Genomic DNA, 14,526 nt, shown 5'->3' with positions numbered 1-14,526 from the left:
ACTTAATTTTCCAAAAAAACTCCAAAAAAAGTTTATGAGAGTTCTATTCAAAGAAAGACAAGGTTAAGGTTATAGAGAATTCTTTATAAGATTTTTGCAACAGTTGTTATAGGAACCGAAGAATATTTTCCAAAAATTTTCAAAAAAAAAATTGTTGACAAGGGGTTTATTTAAATATAATAAATACATTTTTGTAATTTTCAAAGGACTATTCAAATGGAAACAAAGATTAGTGTGTAAGGAATTTTTCGTAGTTTTATATTTTGCCGTAGATTTTCAAGTGGCCGGAAAAAAATGGGAAAATAATTTCCAAAAATCGTCCGGTAGAATTTTGAAACGGACCTTATTTGAATGGAAAAAAGTGCTGATTTATAGAAAATTCTTTGTAGACAACAAACCCTAAGTCAGTTTTGTTCTACCTCCTCAAATAATAAAAAAGGGACTTAATTTTCCAAAAAAAACTCCAAAAAAAAGTTTATAAGAGTTCTGTTCAAAGAAAGACAAGAACAAGATTATAGAGAATTCTTTATAAGATTTTTGCCATAGCTCTTACAGGAACCGAAAAATATTTTCCAAAAATTTTCAAGAAAAAAGAAAAGGGCTTTATTCAATTATAATAAGACATTTTTGTAATTTTAAATTTGTAAGGAATTTTTCGTAGTTTTATCTGAGAGTCACTTTTACCGTAGATTTTCAACTAACCGAGAAACTGGGAAAATAATTTCTAAAAATCTTTCGACAGAATTTTAAGACCATTTTTAACATGTTTTAGGCTTTTTGTTATGAAAACATGTACATATATTAAGCAAACAAGGCAAAATATAAACCCCGCCCACCCACCCTATCTCTATTGTGATGAATTTTTATTCGTTGTCACATCGAAGGGTGAAGCATTATTGTAAAATTCTTACTTTTCAATAAGAAATTACCATCTGAAATATGTTCTTAACAAATTGTGTTCAAACAAAACTATAAAAATTTATTGTTAAGTAAAAAAAGAAGCAACAGATTAAGTCCCACCTATACCAGCCTCGATGTCATTTGTAATGAATTTTTTACACTGAGGGGTGGAACACCATTGTAAAATCAATATTTCCCTATAAACATTTATCATTTTTTACATGTTTTAAGTTTCTTGTCAAAGAAAAATACTCATATTAAGAAAAAAACAAAACACAAAATAAGCCCCGCCCACCCGCCCAACCTTAATTGTAAGGATTTATTTTATTCGTCGTGAATCGAGGGGCGGAGCTTGATTGCAATGCCCATTTTTCTCCAAGAAATTACCATATGGAACATGTTCTTAAGTAATCGCGTTGTCAAAGAAAACTGTAACAATTATTATTGAGTAAAAAAGGAAGCCAAAGATTAAGTCCCAAAAATGGCTGACTTGTAGAAAATTTTTTGTGGAGTACAAACCTGAAGTCAGATTTGCTTTACCGTCTCAAATAACAAAAAAAGAACTTAATTTTCAAAAAAACTCCAAAGTTCTGTTCAAATGAAGACAAGAACAATGTTATAGAGAAGGATATTTTCCATAAAAAGTTTTATTATAAAAAAAAATTCGATTTGATTACCCCATTTGGCAAACAATGCTAAAATCAAAACAATTTTTGGAAAATGTGTACACACCTATTAACCTAACATTTTCTAACCATTGTGGTGAAAATGATAAAAATTAAGTGGTAAAACTAGCCTCTATGTAACCTTGATACAATGAGTCTTTTGCATAATAAATTCATCATGACTGCTCTTTTTTATACACTATTATGTTTAAGAATAGTTTTGCATTTTAAATCGTGAATTTATAAGTGGAAGTTTTAAAATTATATTTTTTTGATACCCCGATTTTAACACACGCAGAGGTTGGAAATTTCCACTAAATCCATCATTGATTTCTTCCGCCTTCTGCTTTTCGAAACATATTTCCCGTTAAATTATTTCAATCGGGAAGTTGCAGGAATCCGAAATGACAGCATATTGTCCTTGGCAAAATTATCTTTAAAACCTCTTTTACGAAGGTTGATGTAACTGGTGGTGATTAATGTTACCATACAGAAAAAAGAGAATTTAGTACGATATGCTAGCCTTGACTCGGCCCGGCCTTGAAACTTCACCAATTTTTGCCAAAATTTTCGAAAATTGAATTAATCGTTGTGCAGTGGTTTGTAATTATGGCATGAACGGCAATTCAAATTATACGGTTTTTACTATTGCATTGACGATTTTTGTTATACGCTTTCCCAACACCGTTTCTAGTCTGCGAATTCCCGTTGCATACTTTATGTGATAATAATTTGTGTCAAATATCGAAATTTATGTACACGAAAAGCCGCCTCACCAACATTCCCGTCCGTTTTTCCGCGCGTCAGGCGCACCAGGAAAAACAAAGGAATTCCATACGTAGACATTTATAGGTAGTAAAATATTTAGTGGGCGACATAAAATCCAAAAAGAATGGAACGAAGAGTCATTTTCGAATTACGCAATCCGCACAGTTAAATTTCGTGTTTACTTGTCGCGGTCCAAAGTCCTTTTCAGAAATTCAGGCCGAATAATTCCCGAACTTCCGGCACGCCGTAATCCAAAATCGATTCGCCTTCTCCGCGTTTTATTGGCAGTAAAATTTTATGCCGTGCAGTTTACATAAGAGCATCGCAACATCCGCAGTAAAAGGAGATAAGAACCCAACCATCGCCAGCGACAATATCCGGCATTGTAAATCAGGGTGGAATTGAAAAGTTTGTGTTTTAGTTAGTGTATCGAGAAGGGAAAAGCTATAGTGCTGTTAGTGAATAAATCGTGCATCGAGTGAGGTGAGTCTAATCATTTTTACTAAGGGAAGAGTTAAGGAATGAGCCAGTGCCGCCACATTACATAACATTTCACCACTCCTAACAGAACTCATGACGCGGCTTATTTCCTATAGCTTTTCCCTTTGTACAGTTACACGACGAGGACTAACACCGAGTTGTTGCAGGCGACAAGAGCGGCGACGTCCAGTGCATAGACTTCAACTCGTCGCTGCACGAGGAGTACAACCTGCCATATCAAGACACCTCCACCTCCGACCTGGAGCTGGAGGTGAACGACAACGACCTGCAAGAGCTCGACTCGAACTACGAGACGCTGGACATCAAGCTCGACCCCAAGATGGTCCTCGACAGGCTCCCCAACAACCGCAGGATGAAGCGCGAGAGTCTGAGCCTGATGGACGTCGAGGACTTCGCCAGCTACGACATCGTCCTCGACGACCCCTCCTACGACTTCAAGACGCTGCAATACGTCAACTACTCGAAGAAAATCAGTGACCCCGACAAGTCGGCTAGGGATTTTTGTGTTCGGGAGAAGGACAATCTGTACAGGTGCATGGTGTGCGGCCGCGTCTACACCCACATCAGCAACTTCTGCCGGCACTACATGACGTCGCACAAGTCCGACGTCAAAATGTTCACCTGTCCGGTGTGCTGCAAGGACTTCACCCGGAAGGACAACATGCTGGCGCACCTCAAAATCATACACAAGCCGAACATCAAACATGAGCTAGTGCCTTAAACAAGTGCCTTAATCGAGAAAATCGGCAATAATCATTTCGTTACTTTTATATGCTATATTATATCTAGAGAGTCCAAATATTTTTATATTGATATATGTTTTGTGTGATTTATATATTTACCGGGGTAGAACTCGCGCGGGCTCACACAGGGCCGACGGAGGAAATCGAACGATCCTTAAGTTGGTGCATTTATTTTTTATATGTTTTTGAATGGGGGAACCGTTTACCCGCGCTTGCTCGGATGTGTGTGCTCGGATTCGAGCAAAATTTCGTTATTATGGGGAATCGTAAGCGGATAAGGTGCAATTGTTATAAATCTGTAGGTGTGGGGAAAAGTAGGAGAGTTGTTTTAGCTTTTAGGTTTCACAGGGGGCGTAATTTTTTCGGAACTTGTCTAAGTTGTGGTTGGTCTTCTGTAACACTTTTCAGGTATACTTCAAGTTTGTTGAATTTGAGGACGTTGTAGTTCCTAGTTGTTGACTTCGCAGATTCGTTGTGTGTCGACTTAAGGGTGTTGTGTTGCCGAAGCTTACCAGTCGACTGGGTTCAGTCGGGGCATATTGTTGATCTCAAACAGCTGACGTTTACTTACGGCTCGCCCGAGTTTTGCCCCCTTAAATGCGAATTACTATACCAATGTTAAATATTAGTGTAGATATTGTTAGATTGTAATGAACTGGCAATAAATTTCCTACGTTGTAAACGAAATCCTAAATTAGTCTTGCCTTAATTGTTATAACTGACTTTTTTTAAACGCAAAGTACTGAGGATTAGAAGGTAAAGTGGCAATAATATATCAAGTATGTTTGTTTTCTTTTTTTATTAGTCTCGTAGCAAAATTTGTTTTTATACTTAATTTTAGGTAGATAATTTATTTGCACCTTTTATCCTTTAGTTACCTTTTTGTATTTAGTTCCGTTGGTTTCTTTCAATAAAAGATTTACTTTATTGGTTGCTCATTTTTTGGTGTGGCGGATTCTGAGTCGAGTTGTCAGAGTTTTTTTTAAATTGTATATAGGGTTGTTTATTAAATAATTGCGCTGTCAGAAAGCCACTTAATGTAAAATAATATGTATGAAATGTTTTTGAATGCTAATCATTTTTGACGAAACTGATCTAATTTTTTTAACTTTTATAGAGAGACATGTTTTTTTTGTCCAAAATGTTAGAAAACTTCCCCTGAAGACCTGAAACCACTAGAAGACTAAAACCAACAAATGTTTTCCGAATCTGAGACGATTTAGGCATATTTCGGGTTGTCCAATAATATCCTCCACATTCTGGATAACTGCTTGAAAACTACGATAGTTGAAACCCCGAAACTGACTTAAGTCGTTTTATTTTCACGATCTGGGATGATTTAGACACATTTGAGTATCTCTGAGAAATAGCCGGGTGTAGAATTCGAAGCTTCCAACGTTTACATTTTTGAATGTTAATAATTTTTAATGGAACTGGTATGGTTTGAAGAAGTTGATTATGTTTTTAACTTTTACAGAGAGAAATAATATTTTTCGTATCTGTAGAATATCCACAACGTTTGAAAACTTCCCTTGAAAAGTTGAAATTACTAGAAGATGGGAATTTAATTTTTTTTTTGCTAATTTGAGATGATTTAGGCCTCGTTTGGTGTGTTTGGGAGATACACAGTGAGAGATTTAAGGAAAAATTGAATTCTAATTGGGCTTTGAACATCAACTAACTTTTATGTAGTTGCAAAGGATCTGAAAAAACAGTAAACAAAATTTTGGAATGTTCGACCTAATATTTTCCACGTTCTGGATAACTGCTTGAAAACTACGATAGTTGAAACCCTGAAACTGACTTAAGTCGTTTTATTTTCACGATCTGGAACGATTTAGACACATTTGAGCGTCTCTGAGAAATAGCCGGGTGTAGAATTCGAAGCTGCGAAGATTTAGATTTGCGAATGCAAATAATTTTTTATGGAACTGACATGATTTAAAGAAGTTTATTATGTTTTGTACTTTTGCAGAGAGAAATATTTTTTTTGTGTCTGTAGGACATCCAGAACGGTAGAAAACTTCCTCTGAAGAGTTGAAACAACTAGAAGATGAGAACTTAACAATTTTTTTCGATTTTGAGGCGACTAAAGCATATTTTGGTGTGCCTGGGAAATACACAGTGAGAGATTTAAGGAAAAAATTTAATTCTAATTGGCCTTTGAACATCAACTAATTTTTATGTAGTTGCAAAGGACTTGAAATACCCAAAAACAATTTTTTGGTAGGGTTGACCTAGTATTTTCCACGTTATAGATGACTACTTCAAAACTAGAACAGTTGAAACTCGGAAACTGGCTTGATTTAGACACATTTGAGCATCTCTGAGAAATAGCCGGGTTTAGAATTCGAAGCTGAGAAGATTTAGATTTCCGAATGCAAATATTTTTTTATGGAACTGACATGATTTAAAGAAGTTTATTATGTTTTGTACTTTTGCAGAGAGAAATATTTTTTTTTGTATCTGTAGGACATCCAGAACGTTAGAAAACTTCCTCTGAAGAGTTGAAACAACTAGAAGATGAGAACTTAACAATTTTTTTCGATTTTGAGGCGACTAAAGCATATTTTGGTGTGCCTGGGAAATACACAGTGAGAGATTTAAGGAAAAAATTTAATTCTAATTGGCCTTTGAACATCAACTAATTTTTATGTAGTTGCAAAGGACTTGAAATACCCAAAAACAATTTTTTGGTAGGGTTGACCTAGTATTTTCCACGTTATAGATGACTACTTCAAAACTAGAACAGTTGAAACTCGGAAACTGGCTTGATTTAGACACATTTGAGCATCTCTGAGAAATAGTCGGGTGTAGAATTCGAAGCTGAGAAGATTTAGATTTCCGAATGCAAATATTTTTTTATGGAACTGACATGATTTAAAGAAGTTTATTGTTTTTAACTTTTGTAGAGAAAAATAATTTTTTCGTACCTGTAAGGGTCGAAACTACCAGAAGATGGAAACCTACAAATTTTTGGCGAATTTGAGGCGATTGAAGGACATTTTGGTGTGTCTGGGAAATACACAGTGAGAGATTTAAGGAAAAAAACTGATTTCTAATTTTGGTTTAAACATCAACTACCTTTTATGTACTTCAAAGGATCTAAAACACCAGAAAACAATTTTTTGGTAGGGTTGAAACTCGGAAACTGGCTTAAGTCGTTTTATTTTCACGATCTGGGTTGATTTAGACACATTTGAGCATCTCTGAGAAATAGCCGGGTGTAGAATTCGAAGCTGCGAAGATTTAGATTTCCGAATGCAAATAATTTTTTATGGAACTGACATGATTTAAAGAAGTTTATTATGTTTTTAACTTTTGTAGAGAGAAATAGTTTTTTCGTACTTGTAAGGGTCGAAACTACCAGAAAATGGGAGCCTACAATTTTAGGACATTTTGGTGTGTCTGGGAAATACACAGTGAGAGATTTAAGGAAAAAAAATCTGAATTCGAATTTTGGTTTGAACATCGACTAACTTTTATGTAGTTGCAAAGGATCTAAAAAACCAGAAAACAATTTTTTGGAATGGTCGACCTAATATTTTCCACGTTATAGATAACTACTTTCAAAACTAGAATAGTTGAACCTCGGAAACTGGCTTAAGTCGTTTTATTTTCACGATCTGGGATGATTTAGACACATTTGAGTATCTCTGAGAAATAGCCGGGTGTAGAATTCGAAGCTGAGAAGATTTAGATTTCCGAATGCAAATATTTTTTTATGGAACTGACATGATTTAAAGAAGTTTATTGTTTTTAACTTTTGTAGAGGAAAATAATTTGTTCGTACCTGTAAGGGTCGAAACTACCAGAAGATAGGAACCTACAAATTTTTGGCGAATTTGAGGCGATTGAAGGACATTTTGGTGTGTCTGGGAAATACACAGTGAGAGATTTAAGGAAAAAAACTGATTTCTAATTTTGGTTTCAACATCAACTACCTTTTATGTACTTAAAAGGATCTAAAACACCAGAAAACAATTTTTTGGTAGGGTTGACCTAGTATTTTCCACGTTATAGATGACTACTTCAAAACTAGAATAGTTGAAACTCGGAAACTGGCTTAAGTCGTTTTATTTTCACGATCTGGGATGATTTAGACACATTTGAGTATCTCTGAGAAATAGCCGGGTGTAGAATTCGAAGCTGCGAAGATTTAGATTTCCGAATGCAAGTATTTTTTTATGGAACTGACATGATTTAAAGAAGTTTGTTGTTTTTAACTTTTGTAGAGAAAAATAATTTTTTCGTACCTGTAAAGGTCGAAACTACCAGAAGATAGGAACCTACAAATTTTTGGCGAATTTGAGGCGATTGAAGGACATTTTGGTGTGTCTGGGAAATACACAGTGAGAGATTTAAGGAAAAAAACTGATTTCTAATTTTGGTTTCAACATCAACTACCTTTTATGTACTTAAAAGGATCTAAAACACCAGAAAACAATTTTTTGGTAGGGTTGACCTAGTATTTTCCACGTTATAGATGACTACTTCAAAACTAGAATAGTTGAAACTCGGAAACTGGCTTAAGTCGTTTTATTTTCACGATCTGGGATGATTTAGACACATTTGAGTATCTCTGAGAAATAGCCGGGTGTAGGATTCGAAGCTGCGAAGATTTAGATTTCCGAATGCAAATATTTTTTTATGGAACTGACATGATTTAAAGAAGTTTATTGTTTTTAACTTTTGTAGAGAAAAATAATTTTTCCGTACCTGTAAGGGTCCAAACTACCAGAAGATGGGAACCTACAAATTTTTGGCGAATTTGAGGCGATTGAAGGACATTTTGGTGTGTCTGGGAAATACACAGTGAGAGATTTAAGGAAAAAAACTGATTTCTAATTTTGGTTTCAACATCAACTACCTTTTATGTACTTCAAAGGATCTAAAACACCAGAAAACAATTTTTTGGTAGGGTTGACCTAGTCTTTTCCACGTTATAGATGACTACTTCAAAACTAGAATAGTTGAAACTCGGAAACTGGCTTAAGTCGTTTTATTTTCACGATCAGGGATGATTTAGACACATTTGAGTATCTCTGAGAAATAGCCGGGTGTAGAATTCGAAGCTGCGAACATTGAGATTTCTGAATGTTAATATTTTTAAATGAAACTGACATGATTTAAAGACGTTTATTATGTTTTTAACTTTTGTAGAGAAAAATAATTTTTTCGTACCTGTAAGGGTCGAAACTACCAGAAGATAGGAACCTACAAATTTTTGGCGAATTTGAGGCGATTAAAGGACATTTTGGTGTGTCTGGGAAATACACAGTGAGAGATTTAAGAAAAAAATCTGAATTCTAATTTTGGTTTGAACATCGACTAACTTTTATGTAGTTGCAAAGGATCTAAAAAACCAGAAAACATTTTTTTGGAATGGTCACATAATATTTTCCACCTTATAGATAACTGCTTGAAAACTAGGACAGTTGAAACCAAAAAACTGACTTAAGTCGCTTTCTTTTCACGATCTGGGATGATTAGACACATTTAAGTATCTCTGGGAAATAGCCGGGTGTAGAATTCGAAGCTTCCAACATTTACATTTTTGAATGGTAATCACAGTGTGAGATTTACGGAAAAAACTGAGTTCTAATTGGGCTTTGAACATGAACGAAGTATCTGAAATTGCCGAAAACTATTTTTTGGTAGTTAATATCCTCCTCGTTCTGGATAATTGCTTCAAAACCACGACAGTTGAAACCCAAAAACTGACTTAAGTCGTTTTATTATCACGATCTGGGATGATTTATATACATTTGAGTATCTCTGAGAAATAGTCGGGTGTAGAATTCGAAGCTGCGAACATTTCCATTTCTTAATGCTAATAATTTTTAATGAAACTCGCTGGCTTTTTTTGAAGTAGACCAATCAAAATATGGCTTTCTGGCTGTGCAATTTTGCTAAACTGTACCTTGACTACTCGACTCGGAGTCCCGTTTTTTGTTGCCTCGTCCACCTTGTTGACGTTTTCGTTTTCCGTAGATTCGCCGCTGGCCCAGCAGCTGCTCAGCCCGAAGCAGGAGTGTACCACCCCCGAGCCGCCCGCGGCGAGCGAGGCCCGCCTCAGCGCCACCGACAGCATAAACAACAACACGACGACGCCGCCGTCCACCAGCGCGCCCGCCGCCAACATGAGCGCGCCCACGTCCGGCCGGCAGCCCGTGAAGCGGCGGGCGCGCCGCCGCGCCACCTCCCAGAGCCAGGACCCCGCCGAGCAGCTGACGGAGATGTCCGTCCGCGGCCTCAACCTGTTCCGGTACGCCTCGATCAGCGAGGGCGTCTACCAGTGCACCGAGTGCGCCAAGGTCGACGTGCAGAAGACGTTCAAGAACAAGTACAGCTTCCAGCGGCACGCGTTCTTGTACCACGAAGGACACCAGCGCAAAGTGTTTCCGTGCCCCGTGTGCCAGAAGGAGTTCTCGAGACCCGACAAAATGAAAAACCACATGAAGACTGTGCACGACTGTTTCATGCCGAAGGACGTCGTGTTCCCGCCGATGGGGTTTTTTCCAATACCGTGAAGACGTTGTAGACTTCGCGGCTCAGATTCGGTTGCGCTGGAACGCAATTAAAAAATAAGCGAGAATTGATTTCGTACTTGGTGCTAGTTGGCTAAATTCGAGCGGTTTGCAAAGTACAATTTAAGTAATAGTACTAGTTAGTTGTTCTTGTGATTAACCTTGTAGCGGTTAAAAACGGCCTTGTGAAGGCTCTGTAAAGTAGAGTAATACCACTGCTAAGCAGTTATAATCCAAATTATTTTTTAATTCGGGGGCGGGCGGCGTCGGTTCGGTGCTTTAAGTGGTTGGAGTTCGGGCGCGTGCGTACAAGACATTCTAAATTTCCCAGGACGCATGCGCGCGAGCTTGAATTTCCCGCCACAGGTGGGTCGGGACCGGCGCCGCGCTACCACTAATTCAATATTAACATCGTACTAGTTTTTGTTTGTTTCTAAAGTTTATTATAGTTTTTTCTTTTTTTTTTTTTGGTTTGGATAGAGTAGGGGTCTTGCAAATACCTAGGATAGTTCATTTACACAAATATTGTTCATAACAGAGCGTCTATTATAACCTTTACATTAAGTATGTAGAATAATGTTTATACATAATATTTAAATATGACTGCACAGAGTAGACAATAATATTTTATATGCCGTCAGCGCACAAATGTATCAATTAAGTAAACTATGAAGTATTTAATTTAGGTGTTGGGACAATGAAAAACAATATTTTTTTAATTCTTTGCCATTGAGAATCTTTATTTATTTTATTCCTCTTTAAGCTTAATTCTCGTTGTTTCTCTTAGCAGTAGTCACTAACGCGACACCCGAGACAGAATATCGATTGTTATTATTATGGCAATGTAATCAAAATCGTCGAGATATCAGATATCTAAAAATATCTAACGCAATAGCTTGTATAATCACATTGTGATAGTGTTTTTGTTTGTTTATTTTTTGTTTTTACATTTGTTAGGCCGAGGCCAGTTTCGTCACTGTTCTTCCATGTAAGATTGTTACTGTTGATTAATAATTAATAACGAAGCAGTTACAGTCTTTAGTAAGAATAATACTAAGTGCAATTAATGTAAAATTATATACTAATGTTAATAGTTTAAGAACAGAATATCCCGTATATTTTGCAAAGCATTTGCAACTTTGTTATCAAATTTATAATAATGTTTATAGAAGGAAATTTTAAAAATTTATTATATATACATATTCGCACACTTTTGTCGTCAGATCGTTTATTTCATTTCTAAGCAATTTATAATTGTGTTGATTTATCTACGGTTTTTTACTTTGTATTAAATGCTTTTAGCTTATGTATCATATTTTGATTTCTTTATTTGTGTTATTTTCGTTATAGATTATTTTTAAAGTGTCACTTTGGTGCAAATTGTATTATATCTATTTGTGTAATTTTACTTCACAAAAATCTATCATAAGAATTAATTGTTTGTTTATTGTACTTTTCATTATTAATAAATCTACCTCTAAATATTAATTATTCTTTCACGCTGCGCACAGGACAGGTTTGACGATTTTCACCCTTTTGTCAATGTCACAATTTGCTAACCGTATTGTTTCAGGAACGCCAAACTCGACGCATCTAGAACAGACAACAATTAATATTATATTCCCAAGGTTGTCCTTTTGTTTGTTCGGAATTTTAAACAAGTTTTTGTGGATAAACAGCAACAGATGGGATTTAAATTGTATGTATAATTAAAACGCAAGTCACTGCAGGTAAACGAATGTTTGTAATGTAATTTTTTCAAATCGTGTCTCAAACCTATTTGCAAATTTGTTACGAGCTTGTTAAAACCTTGTACGTGTATGCTAGCCTTAAGTAAATTTGGTTCAATTTTATCAAGATGTATCTAATTTTTTGGTTTTTTCGTTGTTTTATTTATTAGAATATATGTTCTTTGTATGTTTTTCATTTCTAGATCCCGTATTTATTGTCTCGTCTTGTCAGTTGTAAAATTTTTGGTTCGTTATTTTTATTTCTGTGTGCACAGGTTTTTTTTTGTCAACCTTTACCTTTTTTTATTTGAAGTACAGTATGTAGTTAATATTTTAAAGGTGTTAGAACGAATTATTTAGAAAATCAGATTTGATTAGAAAGTAAAATAGGTTTCTCGTCCGGTTCACTTGTGTGTATAATTGGTTGCATACACATCTTTTAGTGTAATTTATCAAATACTGGGTGACCGAATGATATTCGACGTCAGTCAGCTCACAGTTGTCAATTTTGACATCAACAAACATGATAAAATTTTAAATAGGTTGCCAACCTCAAAAAAAATCACAAAAATTAATAGTCACTCGGAATTTAAAATTATTTGCTGCAACAAACATTATTATACAAAACTCATTCGATAGTACCTGGATATTATCCAAATCTATAATTTGCCGTTCGATTTTTTCGTTCGGCGGCATTTATTTTATATACAGGGTGAGTCACTAAGTGCACCGTCCTCGAAATCTCAATTATTATCAGAGAGAGATAAAAGACCAAAGTTATAGATTATATGGTCCTTTGAGTACCATAACTACTATACCGGGTGTTTGGGAAACGGTGGATTAACTTGATGGAGCTATAATGATTTTAATATTGGTTTTTGATACGTTTAACAACTAAACAAGACATTCATTATCACAATTACTAGTAATAAAAGTTTTGTTTAATATTTCTCTCGCCCATGACCATGTTGATTTACCATTTTATTTAGAATGTACAAAGATATGGTACGGCTTGACTGATTTTTATGAAATTTTTTGCGGATATTCGGTAGGTCTGAGAATCGGTCGTAAACTATTTTTTATACCACTGATAAGAGTGGCCCACCCAAACTTTTTTTTTATTTTTTTAAGATTTGGCATAAAACAATACATGTAACCCTAAATTTTCACCCTTCTACCACCAACCCCCATTTTTTAATAACCTTATTAGTATCTTTCCTTTCATCCACAGATGCGCAATAGGGTGGAAGTTATTTATTTTAATTTAAAAATTTAAAACAATCTTGAAGTTCTAGATATTCTTGTTTGGAAGGAATCTGAAAGTGTTTTGGAGTCTCTAGTGTCTTTTCTTATAATAATTTAATTCAATTTCTTAGAGGATACGTTATTTGCTAAAATCAATCTTATCTTAGCAGGTACTAGCCCCGCCCACCCACCTTCTCTTTTCTTGGAAGGTATCTCATTTTCCAAAATCAGTCTTATCTTAGCAGGTACTAGCCCCGCCCACCCACCCTCTCTTTTCTTAGAAGGTATCTGATTTGCCAAAATTAGTCTTATCTTAGCAGGTACCTAAATTTTCACCCTTCTACCACCAACCCCCATTTTTTAATAACGATATTAGTATCTTTCCTTTCATCCACAGATGCGCAATAGGGTGGAATTTATTTTATTAATTTAAAAATTTAAAACAATCTTGAAGTTCTAGATATTCTTGTTTGGAAAGAATCTGAAAGTGTTTTGGAGTCTCTAGTGTCTTTTCTTATAATAATTTAATTCAATTTCTTAGAGGATACGTTATTTGCTAAAATCAATCTTATCTTAGCAGGTACTAGCCCCGCCCACCCACCCTCTCTTTTCTTGGAAGGTATCTCATTTGCCAAAATCAGTCTTATCTTAGCAGGTATTAGCCCCGCCCACCCACCCTCTCTTTTTTTAGAAGGTATCTGATTTGCCAAAATCAGTCTTATCTTAGCAGGTATTAGCCCCGCCCACCCACCCTCTCTTTTTTTAGAAGGTATCTGATTTGCCAAAATTAGTCTTATCTTAGCAGGTACCTAAATTTTCACCCTTCTACCACCAACCCCCATTTTTTAATAACGATATTAGTATCTTTCCTTTCATCCACAGATGCGCATTAGGGTGGAATTTATTTATTTTAATTTAAAAATTTAAAACAATCTTGAAGTTCTAGATATTCTTGTTTGGAAAAAATCTGAAAGTGTTTTGGAGTCTCTAATGTCTTTTCTTATAATAATTTAATTCAATTTCTTAGAGGATACGTTATTTGCTAAAATCAATCTTATCTTAGCAGGTACTAGCCCCACCCACCCACCCTATCTTTTCTTGGAAGGTATCTCATTTGCCAAAATCAGTCTTATCTTAGCAGGTATTAGCCCCGCCCACCCACCCTCTCTTTTCTTGGAAGGTATCTCATTTGCCAAAATCAGTCTTATCTTAGCAGGTATTAGCCCCGCCCACCCACCCTCTCTTTTTTCAGAAGGTATCTGATTTGCCAAAATTAGTCTTATCTTACTGATGACTAACTTATCAGGCCTTATATGCACAAGGGAGGAATTTTTAACATTTTAGTTAATTTAGTAACTAGTGTTTAGTTGGTTATGCTTTAATGGATTTTTCTTTTCTTGGTTTTGTTTTTGTTTATATTTTATAAATGTCTTATTAAATGTTT

The 14,526-nt window shown here is 35.4% G+C and overlaps 1 protein-coding gene and 1 long non-coding RNA gene across 5 annotated transcripts in view; one reads left to right on the top strand and one right to left on the bottom strand.

The window, feature by feature from the left end:
* Positions 1–11,595, top strand: part of LOC135137132 (protein tramtrack, alpha isoform-like) — a 34,105-nt gene extending 22,510 nt beyond the window's left edge. For 3 of the 4 annotated variants that reach the window (XM_064066706.1, XM_064066705.1, XM_064066707.1), the window contains exon 4: positions 2,981–4,504. In XM_064066706.1, coding sequence (XP_063922776.1) covers positions 2,981–3,555 — 575 coding nt within the window. In that variant the 3' untranslated portion in view covers positions 3,556–4,504. Of the gene's footprint in view, positions 1–2,980; positions 4,505–9,571 lie in introns of those variants that run through there. The other variant, XM_064066708.1, reaches the window with a different exon arrangement.
* Positions 8,813–9,269, bottom strand: LOC135137133 (uncharacterized). The gene is made up of 2 exons (XR_010281775.1): positions 9,173–9,269; positions 8,813–8,879 (listed from the first exon to the last, which is right to left on the bottom strand). It is a non-coding gene; the product is annotated as an uncharacterized LOC135137133 (long non-coding RNA).
* Positions 11,596–14,526: the final 2,931 nt, after the last annotated feature.

This window comes from Zophobas morio, unplaced genomic scaffold (genome assembly GCF_036711695.1).
Source record: "Zophobas morio isolate AGI-343-1 ecotype UQ-CSIRO unplaced genomic scaffold, CSIRO_AGI_Zmor_V1 ptg000028l, whole genome shotgun sequence".
NCBI lineage: Eukaryota > Metazoa > Arthropoda > Insecta > Coleoptera > Tenebrionidae > Zophobas > Zophobas morio.
The sequence above is the reverse complement of the archived record's forward strand: the minus strand, read 5'-3'. Positions and strand labels throughout refer to the sequence as shown.